The sequence below is a fragment of the Ceratosolen solmsi genome, unplaced genomic scaffold, assembly GCF_000503995.2.
Source record: "Ceratosolen solmsi marchali unplaced genomic scaffold, CerSol_1.0 scaffold9, whole genome shotgun sequence".
In the NCBI taxonomy this organism is placed as follows: domain Eukaryota; kingdom Metazoa; phylum Arthropoda; class Insecta; order Hymenoptera; family Agaonidae; genus Ceratosolen; species Ceratosolen solmsi.
Window position 1 is genome coordinate 226,922 of NW_011948452.1, and position 18,376 is coordinate 245,297.

The 18,376-nt window shown below is 20.3% G+C and overlaps 1 protein-coding gene across 1 annotated transcript; it reads left to right on the forward strand.

Annotated features, from left to right (window-relative positions):
* Window positions 1-1,280: 1,280 nt before the first annotated feature.
* Window positions 1,281-16,759, forward strand: LOC105366665 (uncharacterized). Its single transcript, XM_011505184.1, is given in 15 exon segments — window positions 1,281-1,408; window positions 2,250-2,514; window positions 3,199-3,281; window positions 9,871-10,108; window positions 10,177-10,300; window positions 11,274-11,525; window positions 11,745-12,077; window positions 12,187-12,331; window positions 13,420-13,562; window positions 13,830-14,000; window positions 14,079-14,232; window positions 14,443-14,469; window positions 15,834-15,957; window positions 16,174-16,309; window positions 16,512-16,759. Coding segments are annotated over 15 exon segments (2,418 nt in total). The 5' UTR covers window positions 1,281-1,291; the 3' UTR covers window positions 16,618-16,759.
* The last annotated feature ends 1,617 nt before the right edge of the window (window positions 16,760-18,376 follow it).

Genomic DNA, 18,376 nt, shown 5'->3' on the forward strand with positions numbered 1-18,376 from the left:
ATAATTTTATATATATTTGTATTATTTATGCGTTTAAAAAAAAATCAAACAATTACTAAAATATTTTTGCATGTACATAGATTATTTATAACTTTATTTTCAAATATTATTAAATATTTCTACAACTATTTAAAATAATTTACAACAATTAAAGAATTTTAATAGTAATTAAATAGTTTGATAATAAATTTAAATAACTTAAATAATACTTTACTAAGTTTATTTATAATCGTTAAAATATAAAATGTCAAGCTAGATTCAAGAGTCAGTTAAATTAAAAGTGTTTAAAAAAATGTAAATTTGTTGTAGAAAAAAGTAAGAAGTTAGAGAGTATATAATATAAAATCCTGGTGAATTAGGGGCTATATCTTTTGTAAATAATATCACTTTGTTTGTTTATATAAAAGTTATTTAGTAATAAACTATATGCATGAAATCAATTGATATGGTTTAACACAAAATAAACAATCGATAACTAAATAAATTACTGATTTCACAAGAAACAAAATAAAAATAGGAAATTGAATAGATAATATTAAATTTAATAAATATCAAATACATACGGTATTATTTCCTAGTTAATGTATTTACTGGAGTAAGAATTTTTTGAATATCTATTTAATTAATTCAATATTTAATTTAAATAAAAGCAGTTGTCAATTTGCTAACCTGAAAAATAATCTTCAATTTAATAGATAAATAAAATATTAATGAATCTTCATAAATTATTTTATTAAAATTTATAAACTATTATTAATGTTAGATTTACTGAAATAATTTACTAAATTTGACTATATATATGATTAGATATAAAAAATTACATATTGTCAAAGGATTTTAATAAAGTACAGAACAAATTTATAAATATTCAGAAGTATCAAGTTAAAAATCGAAATTTGATTTTTTCCAGATAAAAGTTTTATTTATTCAGGTCAGTAAAATTATAACAAAATGGAAATTAATAATATTATTATTTATTATTTAACAAAATTCAATTAAGAATATAATTTAATCTTGAAGAAAATTTGTTTTAAATACAAAAAAATTTAATAAATAACATAGAAAGTTTTAGGGTAATTCATAATTGAAAAAAAACATCTGTATCTAAAACTTCAGTGCACACATGTTTCAACAACAAATTAATTTTAATCCTATTTAAACATTACATATTATTTTTCATGAATAACAAGTATTAATCAGAAAAATATATCAATTTTGTTTTAAACTAATTTATATTTTTATTCAATTAATCATTAAATTATTTTATTTTAGTAATTATATTAAAAGTTAAATGGTCTTGATGAAATCTCGAAAGAGTATTATGAAACTACAAAGGCATAGAACAATATTAGTAGCAATACCTGAACTTATTGAATTTGTTAATTGTGAATCAAAAAGAATTTACAAGGTAGGTATACATGGTATAAAAGATAATGTTTTGTTGTAACTTTTCTTTCAAAAAACTACTTTCTCGTCACTTCAGATTTAAATCAACCTATTATGCATCATATTCCATTGCTTGCGTTTAATCAATGCATATATTTATTTGAAGCAATAAAATTAATAAATGTTTATTTATATATAACATATATATATGTATATGACATAAATTAATTTATATTAAAAATTATACATAAAATTGGAGTCATTTTATAAAACAAATGTAGGGATATAATATCAGCTTAATATAAATTTCATAAATTTGTAGAATATATTTCTAAAAAAGTAAAATAATACTTTTTGGTTTATAATACTTCTATAAATATATTTGAATTACAAAGTTTCTTTGTATACTTTCTAATAAGTTTATTAAATAAATAAACTCATTTTAATGAAATTTACATTAATGAAGTTTACATAATATATAAACATTTTCAGTGAAACCACAATTACAGTTGGACTTCAGAAGTTGCACGTACTTGTTATAGATACTGATTTATGATTTATTAAATTTATTTGATTCTTTTATACAACTGTATTTAAAAATAAATTGAGTTGGGATAAATCCTTTACTATGAAATAATATATTAAAATCACTAGAACTACATTTTATTGCTCAGTAACATATTTTCCTAACATTTAATTAGTATTTGTAAAAATTTAGCATATTTTTTTATTTTGTTTTTATATCGTAATAAACTATTTTATTGTGCTAATATTTTAAAATATTTTATAGTTATAATAATTAAGATTTTACAAAATTCTCAAACTAATATTAACATTTTCCTTGAATGCATGTCTTAATACAGAAAACTGTAATCCTTCAAAATATTGGAATGCAAATAGCACGATTTAAGATTGAAAGTAGACCTACCAAGTCGGCTTTTGATATTTGTATTGAATCCGTGGAAAAGAATGGCAAAAATATAGCGGCAGGTATGCATGCGAAACTCGTCGTACAATACAGATGCGATGGATTGAGCGAACCAGAAGAGACACTCATGATACATGTGTATAACGGAAAATCTATTATTGTTAAAATGAGAACTTTTCGGAATTCTCCTATTTTAAGAGGTTTTCTTACATTACTATTTTTAAAAAATTCAATAAAAATAAATTTAAGAATATGATTATATATTGTAAATAATCACATTCCAAATAGTAAAATATAGTAATTTTGATAATCACTTTTTAGATGAAATATATTTAATTTGTATTGCAAATTATATACTTAGTTTTACTTTACAGTGCTTAATTATTAAATTATTCATTTCCATAAAAACTTCGAATATTTTATATGGAGTAAATATAGTTACACAATTTATTAATAATATAGATTTGATTATGACCTTTGAATGAATATAGTTATTATTTATTAGAACTAAGTAAATTATTTATTTTAATTATATTTTAATATACTACCCGAAATATATTTTCGCTCCTCATTTTTTGCATGAATATGATTAATAAAAATTTAAATATAAAGTGTAAAGATTAATAAATGATCCTAAAATTTTGATTATACTACGCTTTAATATATAAAATGATTTACATTTTTTAATAATTACCACAATTATAATACTCATAAATAATATAACAGGAAGCCATCAATCACATATTAAATACATGTAAAATAATTTTCTTATTATATTCTGTTAAGAAAAAAAATATCCAATAGATAATAATAGATCAAATTTCCTTTTAAATAATTTAGAAAATAATATTGCATTTTAAATAACAAAAATGTTTTTGTTTTAGTATTTTCATCGTCAACTTCTTTTGAATATGTTTCATTAAGTTCAGATTTAGCAATAGAGAAATTATCTACTGAAACCAAAACGGTAAATAAAAAAATGACATAAAATTTTAATTTGTTGATAATATATTTATGTGTATTAATTTATAGTTCTTAACTCAAGTTTATACTAACAGTATAAAATCACGAAGTGCACTTACGAACAACATAGTTCACATAAATATTAATTTCAAAATGTGTTTTGTGGGCGAACTTATTATTATTTCAAAAATTTTGAAAAATATTGGCGGGAAAGCGAGATTTTTTATAATGAGTGAATTCGATTGGCGCTTCATGGAAATTCAGGTACATACAGATAAATTTTGAAAAAAATTATAAACTATTTTACAATCTTTGAAAATTAGCAAATAATAATCATCTGGCTAAAATAAAAAATTATCAAAAACTATTAAAATTATTAAAAAATACAATACTATTGTGCTGCTTTAAATTTCCTTTATTTTCCTTACTTTTGTAGATAAATTATTGTTGAAATTAAATATGTACATGGATTTTTGCAAAAAAATTATTCCTAATTTTAAAATCTAATTACATGATTATAGGAAAATTTTTAATCGCATTGTATAGAAAATGAAAGTCTACAATTGGTTTTAATGCATTTTTTATATTTAACAAATATATATGTAGTTTAAATATTTATCGAAGTATATTTAAATGTTTGTGTATGATTAATATATTTATAATATAAAATCATCTAATGTAGAAAGCCAATATTTTGTTAAATGTATTAAAAATGTTTAATTTATTATATCCCTTCAATTTATAAAATTGCTTATTTTCGAATTGTTATACATAATTCATCTATTTAGAAAAACTTACTGAAATTTTTACGAAAGAGTTGTATTTTTGATTATCATTACAATATTTTATTTTAAGTATAGAAATATTATCTTTAATACATTACCTTAGTATCATAAAATTATCTTGAAATTTTTTCCTAGTTCATTATTTATTATGTTATTAAAAAGAATAAATTATTATAATAAATGTATTCAATACAAATATGAGATAAACTTTTTCTCTCTATATATTTATTTACGAGCTATTTAACTTTAAAGAACCTTTTAAATGAATCAATTTTAAATAAATAAGCCTAAATTTTAATTTTATGTATGTGTTAAAAATATACACATTCCAACATTTTAAATACTTTGAATCTTATATTTTTACTATTTTATGGATTCTGTATTGAATATGATAATAATGGTAAATTATCTCCGTGAATGTGTAAATATGAAAATATAACTACACATTCGTAATTTATAAATTATTATAAAATCATTATTCTTTACAATATAAGACGTAATTTTATCTTAAATATGTTAAAAAAATTCGTTTAAAATCAACTTTTTATTAATATGCAATTGGTTGAGTTTATATTCTTAGCGTTTATTGTGTCATAATAAATTTTAATTATAGATAATTTATGAAATATAATTGACTATTCTAAAATTTACTTTAATTTAAATATTGGTATTAATTAATAATCAGTATAAAAAATTAATATAAAAGTGTATTATTATATACACATTAAATATTTATAAAATATAATTGTAATATCTTTTTACAGGATCTTATGATTACAAATAAATTAAATATTCCTCCTTTCGCATTTTGGCCATCATATTTTGTTTTGCAGACAGATGAACAATTAATATTGTATTCTTATTTTTATCCAACTTCGAATGGGATACAAGTAATTAGGACATTTTACTTTTTTTTCAGAAATTTTTTAATTTATTAAAAAATTTTTAATTTATATTTTTAGACTGATCAATTATATATTATAAGCGATAATTGTTCATTGAAAACAATTGAAGTTGTTGGCAATGGTGTAATGTTTGAACCTCATTTAATTCAAATTGATCAAGTAAAATAGATTTTTCTTTACTATGTTTTATAAGAAACTATTTAATCAATATTAAATATATTTATTTTTACTTTCAAGTTTATATTTATTATGCAATGATTTGTAATTAAAAAAAAAATATATTGATTTTGAAATGACAGTTTATCGGTACACTCGTACTAAAATTAATTAATAATATGTCGAGCAAAATATTTATTTCGAATTTTAAATTACATAGATATTATTAATATCTTAATAAAATACCTTACATGTTATGAACATTTCTAATCCTAAATAGATTTCACAATACCACTATTTTTAACGACACAATAACCAAATATTGAACAAAATTCTGTCGATTTAGCAAAAATATAACTTTAAAAATGCAATTATTAATTATTTTTCTCATAAATGCTAGATTTTATTTTTTTATACTTTTATAAATACTTTTATACACCATTTCTTCTAAAATTGCTTTTCAAAATTATCTTCGATTTTTATTCTTGGAAATTATATGCACATAAATTTTAAAAGACTTTAATTTTCTCTAATAAAACAAAAATTCAATAAAAAATTTGTTTAACCACGAACCTTTTGGTTAAAAAATTGATTGGCATTTATCCAATGCAAATTCTCGTTTAAAATTAAAAATCCCTATAGAACTGCTTGTACAGACTGAAATATGTATAATTATATATGAAAAAAAATGATAATGATAATATATAATTTTTATAGCGTTGTGTTAAATATCAATGGTATCGAACAAAATTAAATGAATTTATAACAATTCGATATTTAGACCTAGGAACTGGTTGTTTCAATGATGTTCTCACTACGTGTTTTACTGTTATAAGTACATGGTAATAAAATTATCAATTATTTTTATACTCTTATATATAACTTGAATAATTTCTTAATATTATAATAAATGATTTATTTAAAGATTTTGTGAAATAATTGCTACAATACTATATATTTCTATATAACATTTCTATTTAACATACAGTATGCATCATTTGCAAATTACAAGTATAATAGTATCCATTATATTTTTACGTGAAATTAGAAATTATAATTTTAACGAAAATTGAATAATATTGTAATTTTACATTATTAATGAATCATCGGTGCAATAATATACTATGCTTAACCATTAAAAATACATATGTAAAGTATCGACGTAGTAACATTTTAATTTTTAATTATGCTTACTATTTATATTTTTAAATAAATTTTAAAAAATACTATATAAAATACATTCTATAAAATTATTATTTTAGTAAAATTAATAATCGTAATTTGGTATTATTAAATTATTATTACTATTATATTAGAAGATTTCACAATAGCGATTATTCTTTTTCAAAAATAAATACATTGCATTGAATATAAATTCATTACGTTCTTCAAATAAATATTGTTCATCGATATATTACAATTTAAAAAGCTATTCATAAATATATTTAAAAAAAACAGATCAGTACAAGATTATTATCTAATAAAATTCTAAAATATAATGCTAATGTTTAACATTACTATAAATATATTATTTTAAGTGAATTAAACTTACACTATCGGTGGGAAATAAATAACAAAATAGTTTATCCGACTGAGTATATAAATCTTTTTGCGAAAAAAGATTTGTGTCCGTCTCAAATAAATATTAAACCTAGTTGTGGAATATTTCAACCAAATTCGACTACACCATTCAAAATATTAGCATATTTGAATAATATAGCTCCTGGACAATATCGATCAAATCTACGGTATAATAATATGTATCATATTCCCAAATAGAAAGTATTTTATTTTGTGTGGGGAAATAAATAAAATTATATTTTCAGATTAATTATAGAAGATATACCATTTGCTGCTATTGCAGAAAAACATAATTTTTCCTTTGAAGATAGTAAATTAAAACAACGGCTTTGTGAAAATGTAATCAAACCTAATATATTTCATTATTATGTTAGAGTATAGATTTTATATATTTATTTGGTATATTAAGATTATAGATAAGTTACGCAGTATTTAATTGAGATTTACACATTATAATTGTAGAGTACATTATAAATGAGAAATAACATAATATATTTGTGTGTGTGTGTGTGTGTGTGTGTGTGTGTGTGTGTGTGTGTGTAACTTACAAGTTGCGAAACAAACTTTCAATAAAAACTAAATAGTCGATTTTATATTTTTTATATTTTTCAAAACATAACAATCGCTTCATAACTTTAATTTCAAAATATTGTGTACCCAATTTATAATTTTATAGATTATTATTTTCATTAGAATTCAATAGATTATATTATGAATGAAAAGTTAATTAAGATTAGAATTGATATAAAATTAAATTTTTATAAATTCAAAACAGGTACATCTTCTTGTATTTATGGGTTGCTATTAACGATTATATTTAAAATAAAAAATTAGCTTAGTAAAGTCTTTTATCTAAGTCTATAGTTGTTTTTCGACGCCTTTGTTTTAATAATATGAAGTTATACTTTTATATAAAATATAATAAATATTATTTATTATTCAGCTAATAGATATAGTATTTCAAAATATAGAGATACGTATAAAATGTACATCAAGAATTATAAAAATAAACCATAATTTAAGTAACAGGTAATATATATTTAATTAAAAATTTTACATTCTGAGTGTCGTCCGTTTAAAAAACCTAAAAATATTAATGCTTTGTTAATTAATAATAATTTTGGTCTAAAGCCAAATTTAAAATTATTTTAAATATCAGTTCTGATAAGAGAAATATATTAAATATGAATTATCACCATTATAATTTATTTTCGTTTTATATCGTCTTGAAATAAATAAAACGTTTGTCTATTGGTAATATTTTTACACATTAGTTTACTAATTTATAATTTTATTATATTTGAATGCATATTTTCATAAAAAATGTTTCATTTTTGGCACTCGGAACTAGATGACCTTTTCATAATAAAGTTTATAACGTATAAAATGCGAATATAATTTTATCAACAGATCAGAATTTAAAAATGATGAGGATTTATTAAATTTATCATTATCAAATAGTACAGATTTTCATAAAAATTCTCTATTTTCTAAGAACCATTTACAATATAATATAGAAGAATTATATGATTCAAAGCAAGATAGTTTTTGCTATTTCACGCAAGAATATGGGATTTGTGATTGCAATAAAATATTCAGAAATAATTCAGCGATATTACGACCTGGAAGGTTTGCAGATTGATTTTTATTTAAAGAAAAATAAAATAACTTATTTGTCATATTTATAAAGATTTATATTAAGGTACATATTAATAATATTGTAAATTATGGTGAATATAAAAATGTGACAATACATCTTTTATCTCTTTATTTATTTCTCTAAATTGTTATACTTGTTACGTATTAATGTTAATTGTCATAGTATAGAAAGAGTTTATTTGTATTAATGATTTTAAATGGGTGTTTTCTTATGTATTTAAATAAGAAAGAAAGAGAGAGAGAGAGTGAGAGAGTAACGCGATAAGTTGTTGAATTAGATTGCATCACGGAAGCATAATCGATTTAAAAATCATAACTCCGATAATAGTATGGCTACAGATTCCAATTTTTCACTATCACGTTCATTATTTTATGATAATTATATAAGGTTTCACTATATCTTTCTACTAAAGTTGTACTTGAAATATTTAATTATTCTGCAATTGTTTCTTTTCTGCATATTCCTCTATAGGTTTCGGATTATGTATTATGCCATATTATCCTTAAATACATATCATTGATATAGTTATCATTACCCTTGACTATGTAAATAATGAAACATGATTTTTTTTTAAAACCTAATTATAAAAAAATATATTTATTTTTAAATATATTTATCTATAAACAAGACAAATTTAAATGATGTAATATATTTTTATTTATATAATAGACATTTCTTTAATATTCCATCTTTAAATATAAATACTAGATTAATTATTATAATAATTTATATTATATTTGAAATATAAAATAAATAATGAAATAATTAAACATTACAGTCCAATTTATGTCGGTGTTGAAGTTGAATTTTATTTAGTTATTCGGAATCAAAGTTCTAAACGATTACTGTATTGGTGGGGTAATATTTTGGGACAAGATCGTACTAAAATAAATATTATGTTTGAACGAAAATATAATTTTATTTTGCCATATTCATCTGACGTTATAAAATTGATATTATTACCCTTGGAAACTGTAAGTAAATTACATATATTTTTTATAAATAAACCTTAGAATTAAAAATTCGTATTTTTTTAATTTCAGGGTAATATTTCTTCAATGTATATAACATGTGAATTTAACGATAAAAGACCACTAATTTTATCAATAGAGTGCACCATTCAATCATTATGCATTGCTTTCTACTTTCCTTTAGTATGTGAAAAGAATATGTCATTATTAAATCAATTTCGCATTGAATGGAATGCAAATGATTATGTATCAATATGGGATCATAAAGTAAATAAGTATTCAGAAATATTTATATATTTTAGATTTTTTTCATTTTTCTTTTGTTTTTTAGACAAAACGAATAAAATTACTTGCTGAAAAGTTAAACAAAGAAAAATTCTTGCACAGTACTGTTTTAAGCAATAACAGTATTAATTCGTTAAAACAAACAAACGTAATAGAAAGCAGTTGTGCGGGCGAAGTATAATATGTTATTTTATAAATAAAGTTTTATAATATTATAAAATAATGTTAATAATATTAATTTTCTTAATAGGATGAATCATTACGATATAATAACGAACAGAAGAAAACTAAGATCAATAACATTAAAACCAGTTTTTATTGTAGGGACTTAATAGATGATAATTGGAACAAAGAAACATTATTGGATAGTATCGATTATAGTCAAAAATTAAAACTATTAACCTATTCAAATTTTTATCACGAATTTGTGAAACAACACTTTCGTTATGTACCTCTTATTATTGAATTTTATATAGTATCTGGGAAAAGTAAGTTTAATAAATACCTATAACTATATCTATCATTATTAAATGGATTAAAAACATGATATTTTTAGGTGAAAGAAAACGCATATTTTTACGTAATGAAAGTCCTATAGCAAGTTCATTTTTTTTAAGTATAAAAAATTTTATGAATAGGTCTAGCATTGGAAACAAGGACGAGAGTAATTATTAAATTATATATACATATTAATGAACAAAATATATTAGAAATTATGTTAATTTAATAATAATTTTTATTGGGATTAAAAATATATACATACTTGAAATAATATTAATGAAAGAACGTTTGAAAAAATGAAAAGATTTGCTTTATTTGTATTTTACATTTAAAAATTATCAAAATTCAAGATTAATTCACGTGATTTTAATACATTATTATTATCAGGTTTAATAAACTTGATCGATATATAGAATCCCTATATCTAAATTTAATTTCTTGTGTTCCATATTTGAAATATTCTTAAGACAGTATTCTTATAACAATATAGTTATCAATTTAATAGAATAATGAAAGATACATAGAATAAAAAAGATTATGATATTATTTTATATTATTTTAATAATTTAGTTATTACTAATATACTTTTTATTGATTAAATGATTTGATTAAATTTATTTTAAAAAATTAATTGAACTACATAATTAAATTCCATTTTAAAAAGCCTTCTCTAATTTTTTTGATAACTAATATAATTCTTTTTTTTCTTAAATATTTCATATGATATAAATACTCCTATGTATATTATATATTCTACCGAAAACATTATTTGTTATGTTTTTATTTATTACACTTAATTTTGTCTGTTGAAATAATGCAAAGATGTGTTATGTCTTGCTGTTTTTATGTATTTTAATTGTAGTCATACTAAATTATCATCTATGAATTAACAGCGAAACAAGCATGCTAATTCAATAAGAATAACTAATAAAAATATATTTTTATAGATATAAATTCTTTAAACAAAAATCATATTCATAACAAATTACTGAATCAGTATATTAATGTATTATTAATAAATAAATTGAAGAAAATATTATATTATTAATGGGTTATAAATAATTAAACAAATAATTAATTATAATTGGGTGTACAAATTTAATTATAAAAAACTAATTATTAACTTTATTTTAAATGAAAATAATCAATTACTATAGATGAATTCAATGAATATAAATTAGAAGTCGTATTAACTGTTGAACCTTTAAACGGCATGATTGAGCCGAATGAAATGATGTTTTTTGACATAATTGCAAAAAGCAATACATGGGGTATATATACCGATTGTATCACAATTAATATCGACTTATTACCTCCATACACATTTTGGATCCGTATAATTAATAATAATTTGCCAATCTCTTATCCAATTTATAGAAAGCCAACAAAAATTCCAAAAATACGGTATGTAATCAAAAATAAAAATTTAATTACGTTATAGATTCGATTCATATAGATATTGAACACTATTCAAAGTTTTGAAATATATTTATATAAGATATGAATAATGATAAAAATATTTTTATTGAAATCAATTCATGTTATCTGCTTTTTTGTACTCAATACTTATATAAATATTGTTATAAAAACAACCTGAAATTAGTACCAAATTATAATTTTTAGGTTTAACATTTTTACGTCTGATATCTCAACGAAACATAGAAAATTGTTATTAAAAAACACAAGTACAATTCCATTATATTTACATTGGTATTGTTTTACCATTGCTGAAGATACTGAAGTGAAACCATTCAATACCATTCTAGATATGTTTAGTCCGTTTATCGACATAAATGAATATTTATTGGGACAAAATGATTTTATCAAAGAAATTGAAAATTTTTTCAGTTGTGCATTAAATCCTGATGTGTCAAAACAGAATTTATCTAATGATAATAAATCTAATAATACGAATAATTATAATGCAAGTAACACAGTCAAGATTATTAAAAACAAGTGAGTTTTGATTTTGTATTTCATATATATTAAATTTATTAATGAATTTCATGTTTAATTAAAAATAAAAGCTTAAACAAGAATTAGTAAAAGTTTATATACATTTTAGAAACTCAAGTTTTAACATGAACTCGTCTACTTCAACGAATGTCGATGACTTATCAAACGACATTGCAAATAATAAAATTCAGGATACAGAATTTCAATTTTCTCTTATTCCTTACTATGGAGAAATTACTAATGATTTATTCACTGTAAGTATGCCATTATTATAATAATACTAACACTATTCACTATAAGTATGCCATTAGTAATAATACTAACTCAAATATTTATAAGAAAATAATTATTTATCGATATATCTATGAGATATCAAGTAGCATAAATATTTTAAATGCTGAGCCGTTTTATTACAATAAATTACGGTTTATTGTTTGAAGTTTTTTTGCTATTTAATTCTAATTTTTTGTTCTCGAGAAAATGCTTGAAAATATTTCAATTCCATGATTTGCGAAACCAGTGCTTAATGATTATTCCAAAGCATATATTTTTAAATCTTATATATTATTTATAAATCTTATGAAGTGTAATATAAAAATCTTTATTGTATTGCTAAATTGATGTTAGTCACGATTCATGTCAATCTTTACGCATGTTATGCTGAGATATATAACTTTAGAATCTTCCATAAATATTATTATTATAAATTGTTATATTATTACATAATTATAAAAAATAAATGTTAGTATTTTCGCATACAATTATAATGTTACCAAATTATTTTTTACATGCTATTTGGAAAATCGCTCCTATAGTCTAATTTTGTATATAAATTAAAATATAATTTTTAATTATGATTAGGTTTATTATTTTGAAAATATTGCTCATACATTGATAATACTTATTATAATCATAAGAAAATAGTTCTTTTTGAGGAAGTCCTGCACCTCTATAAAAGATAGAAATTTAATTATAAAAATCAAACAATATTTAATATTACTATGACATTCAGAAATTATTAAATTAATAGTTTATGGTATTCTTAAAATTATTAGTGTTTTCATTTTTCAAATTTTAAATGCACTGAGAAATATCTTATTTCTAGTATTTTCATACATCTTTCCATCTGATCATTTTTTAAAACATTTTATTTTCTAGGATTATGCAAATGATATAAATTAATGTAAAATCAAAAGAATACACAAAATATACATTCAATTTTAAATTTGAAATTTCATCAATTCACGAAAATTAACGATTATAGATGCATTATTGCTACGAATGTTCATTTAAAGCTACTTTTTCCGAAAAATATATTACTATTTAGCTTATGATTTTACAGATTATACCTAAAGAATTGTTCTTACCTCCAAAAGAAAAACGTTACGTTCATATTTACGTAAATAGTGAAAAATTGGAAATCAATATTAATAAAATAAGATTTTATAAAGCCTGTGGATTTATAAGAATTCCGCCGATTTTTAAGTAAATAGTTGTTTATTGAATTATTATATGAATATCCGTAATAAAGTTTTGAATCAAGTTAATACAATCAAAATAATCTATTTTTTATATTTATATAAATAGCTTTTTATACTAATCATGACCATGAATGAATAATTAAATTTATAACTTTGTTTATGTAAATTATCCAATACATACAAGATATTTACATAGTTATAAAATAGAATATAATTATAAAATAAAATTATATTTATCTTACGTAATGAAAATAATGATTTTTATTTACAGATTTAATGACAATATATTTTTTCGAAAGGATGGATATGATTTACCACCCACTGAAGTTTACTTGGAATGTGATATACGAAAGCCCATTTTACTTGTACACTCTTGTAAATCTCAACGTACATTTAAATTCCATGTAAAGGATTTTCTGCAATATAAAAAAAAAGAACTAAAGTAAAGTCATTTATTTTCAGAATTATTCAGTATTATTCGTCTAAAAATGTATACATATATAATTACTAATTACAATAGGGTCAATAAAACAATTTTATTTAATAACCATAGTGAAGAAATCGTTGTTGTAACATTTGAAATAAACGAGCCATTTCAAATAAAGTGTGTATCTACAGAACGTGAAGTGTTCAACAGTAAATGTGTAACTATTCATCCTGGTGAAAATGTTAAAGTAATTATAAATATTTCTAAAATTCCGTATATAAAATAACGATTTCATTTATGATGGCTTCTAAAAATATGTCTGCATGTGCATATGCGAGTGCATATTTATATGTAATATTACAATTTATAATCGTCAATATCAAAAGTATATTGAAATTATCTATTATTTATATATATTATACAAACATATTAGAAGATTTATTGAATAATATTTCAGATCGAAATTAAATGTATACTTAATGAAAAATGGAAAGAAAATACAATAGAATATAATAGTACTAAAATTTCGCCATGCACTACTATAAATAGAATATTATCAATTATATGCAGAAACAGAATTATTCAGGTAAAATTTTAATATTATGAAAATTATATAAAAATTTGTTGATTTAATTTTTAAAACAATTTTTAACAAAGAACTTTTTATTTTGAATGTTCATATTTAGTTTACATTTATCAATAATATCATATTGAAACACTTTACATTAACTTTTTTATTTTTCTGAAATAATATTAAATTATTCTGTAATTTAGTTCTAATTGTTCATGCAACAAAAACATTAAAAATAATATCCAGAAACATTATAATATATAACATTATAATAGAATAATCATGACGGTTTTTAAAGATTATTATTAAATTATTAAAATATAGTTATTAAAAGATAATTATTAAAAGATTATTAAATATTTTATTACTAAAATAAATATAACACTCAACTCTTGATTCATAAGACTGATCTAGTGTCTAATATAGTGCTGAATAAATAAAAAATACTGTGTTTGTTTTGATACTGAAGGTCATAAAATTATGCTCAGAGTAAGGTTTGCAAAACAAGAATATTATTAAATATGTATTCTAGGGGATTTGGTAGCATACATATTTAAAAAAATTGGTACTACAAGATTACTATTTTAATATAACTATAAATGTAAAAAAGTCTTTAAGTTTATGAGTAATTGTATAATTAATTTCATATTTATGAATGTTACAATTAAATGAAAATATAAAAAATTTTGTAAATATGTGGTTTTCAACATAGAATATTGATTAAATAATAATTTCATAATTGCATATTTTTATAAAATAAATATAAAATAGTTTTAATATTTTATTTTTAAATACATTTTATTATTAATAGCAAATTGATTGTTTATTCTCATTAATAATAATATTTTGAATAAGTTTTTTGAAAGTTTATATACAAAAGTGAAATTTTATTCTATTATATTAAATCTATTATAGTAAAAATTCTTTTAGATAAAATATGTATTTAAAAAAATCATAACGCTACTTTAGATATATAGTACTAAGAATAGTTTTAGCGAAAAGAATTTAAATAATTTTTTAAATAATTCATTCTTTACTCATATTCGTATTCGCAATTAAATATTATTATACAAAAATATAATAATATTTTATGACTTTGCAAACAATTTAAATTCTAAATTACAATGGAAACATTTCCATAACAAATTACAGAAATAATACCACATATAATACAACCTCTAATATACCCTATAATAATATAACCTCTGATATTCTACGATATAATATAACTGTAATATGTGCTGAACAATTTATACTCCAAATATTTTTATTTACAGACCGTAGTAGTATATATAAAAATTAAATTCCCTTCACTTAAATTATCTACAATTCACTTAAATTTTGGTAATCTATTAGTTGGTGATACTAAAACTTTGATGTTCAGAGTTCAAAATTTATCAAGTAAATTATTTTAAATTTTATTCTTTTAAAATTCAGTTTATTAAATATTTATCAATTGTTTACATAGATATTTAAATATTTTTGTTGTAACTCCTAATTTATGTTTCATTCATTGATTCATAATAATTGATTGAAATATTAAAGTAAATATAAGGAAAAGTTGATTTTGATAAAACAGTAGTTATAATTATTAATTATATTACTAATATTTTTTAGATAGATCACAGTATTTTGAAATTAAAAGGAATAATAGTAAAAATGTTTTCTCTATATACCCAAGCAAGGCTTTATTATCATCACAAACTTTTAAAAATACAAATGTAATACAAATTACGGTTCGTTTTACTCCAAAGTATGTTAATTATTTTAATTATTTCGTTTCAAAATTTAAATATTAATAAGAAAATTTTATTATTTACTAAATTGAATTACTAATGAAAAAATATATATTAAAAAACTATACTATGAACTATTATTTATTGTCAAATAAAATAACATTTAAATAAAATAAAATTTAATATAATATATTATATTATTATAATTTTACATTTTAGAAATCCAAAAATTTTTAATGAAACTATTGAAATCATCTCGGAAATTGATGGTCTTATATACATCTGTACATTAAAAGGTATCGGGTACATAGAACGGAAAGTGTAAAGACCATGAACAAAATTTATAAATTGGAAATATATAATATTTAAAAGTATCTTGAGACAAATATTTTATAGAAACTATTAAGTGTATTTACATATGCTGTTGCTTAAACTTATTTTAACAAAGATTATGTATTCTATCAAGATATTATACAACAATAATATTATCTTTTAATCTTTTAATACAATAAATAAATCATTAAAAATTTAATACTTTTTGTATAAAATACAAAATTTATTTGATTGGTTACCAATTAAGCTATTATTTTATAAATTTATGAATACATTTGAAATCAACATTTTCGTTGAAATTCCAATGTTAGAAATTTTACCTATAAAATTTAAATATAAGTGTATAAATAAAGTACTATAGATGTCTGTTACATTATAGTTGTAGAGAAACTGTTTTAAAATAATATTGTTAAGTAATTGAGGAAAATCTATATTAAAAAAGTAATCATTTATAGAGGTTTTTCTTTTCTTCTAGTGAGCTAAAATTCTTACGGCTATATAGAGTTAAGTTCTTGTAGCTTAAATTTTAGAGATTCTGTTTTACCTTATCTGTTTCGATTTCTATGAAATATTTTATCAATAATTATACAGAATATGAGAGTGATATTTGTACAAAATCTCTAAATTCTTATTTATCGTAGAAATGTTAATTAATATTAAAAAATATATTTCTTTCCTCCCATAGATAAGAAAAATACATCTTATTTACAAAACATTAAAAGCGTAATTTCTTTTAGATTTATTGATTCAATTCAAACTATAGTTTGATAATAATATAAATTATTAGCTTAAACAATTAAATATAAATTACAATAAATTTATTATCACACATACACAAACTCAAATTATTTACTTAATTGAAAAGTGATTTTTGTATATAATTTGATTCTTCACACAAAATTTTAGTTCAAATTTAATTATAGTTTAATTACAAAAGAGACATTTTACAAGTTTAATATTTTATTTCGATCTTTACAAATATCGATTTGCTCTTATTTATTGTACATGGGATAAATGGCGAAATAAGTAATGAATCAATCCGTTTATGATGGAAATTATAATCCGAAGATGAAGAAGATAAAAACATGATATACTATGATGATAATTATCTTTATCGATATAATTTTTATTACTATGATTTTTTGCTAATGTTACATGATTTGAAAATATTGATATATACGTAAAACCAAATGTGCTCAATCAGAATGCAGTAGTGAAATACTTGCATATAATTCAAGATATTCGAAAAATAACCCTGATCATATCTTTTATTAGTTTACCATTTTACAATCTTACATAAGAAAGAGCATTCTAAAATTCATCATTGTATATATCAGATAGAATTTGTGCACTAGTAGCGATATATAAAAACAAATAGAATATTACAATTAATGAGTTATACAGAATTAAATAGCAAAAAATAAGGAAACGAGAAAAACAAATTTTTTCGACCAGTTTTAAGAAGCAAAATTGTTTTCGCATTATTTACTAACGTCATGTATGTTAGAATTATGGAAGACGAAAGTAAATAAGTACTAAATTAATATTGCTGGACAAAAATATTATAGCTATGCAATATTTTAAAAAAATTGTAGTTAATAATGACGCTAGTAATATAAGTGAGCCTTGGAGTTATTAATTTAATTTGTAAAAATGTAATTTATATGTGTATATCTATAGTCTTGTATGTAAAATTAATATAATTGAAATATTTAAATATATATTGGAGTATAATAAATGTTAAAACTACG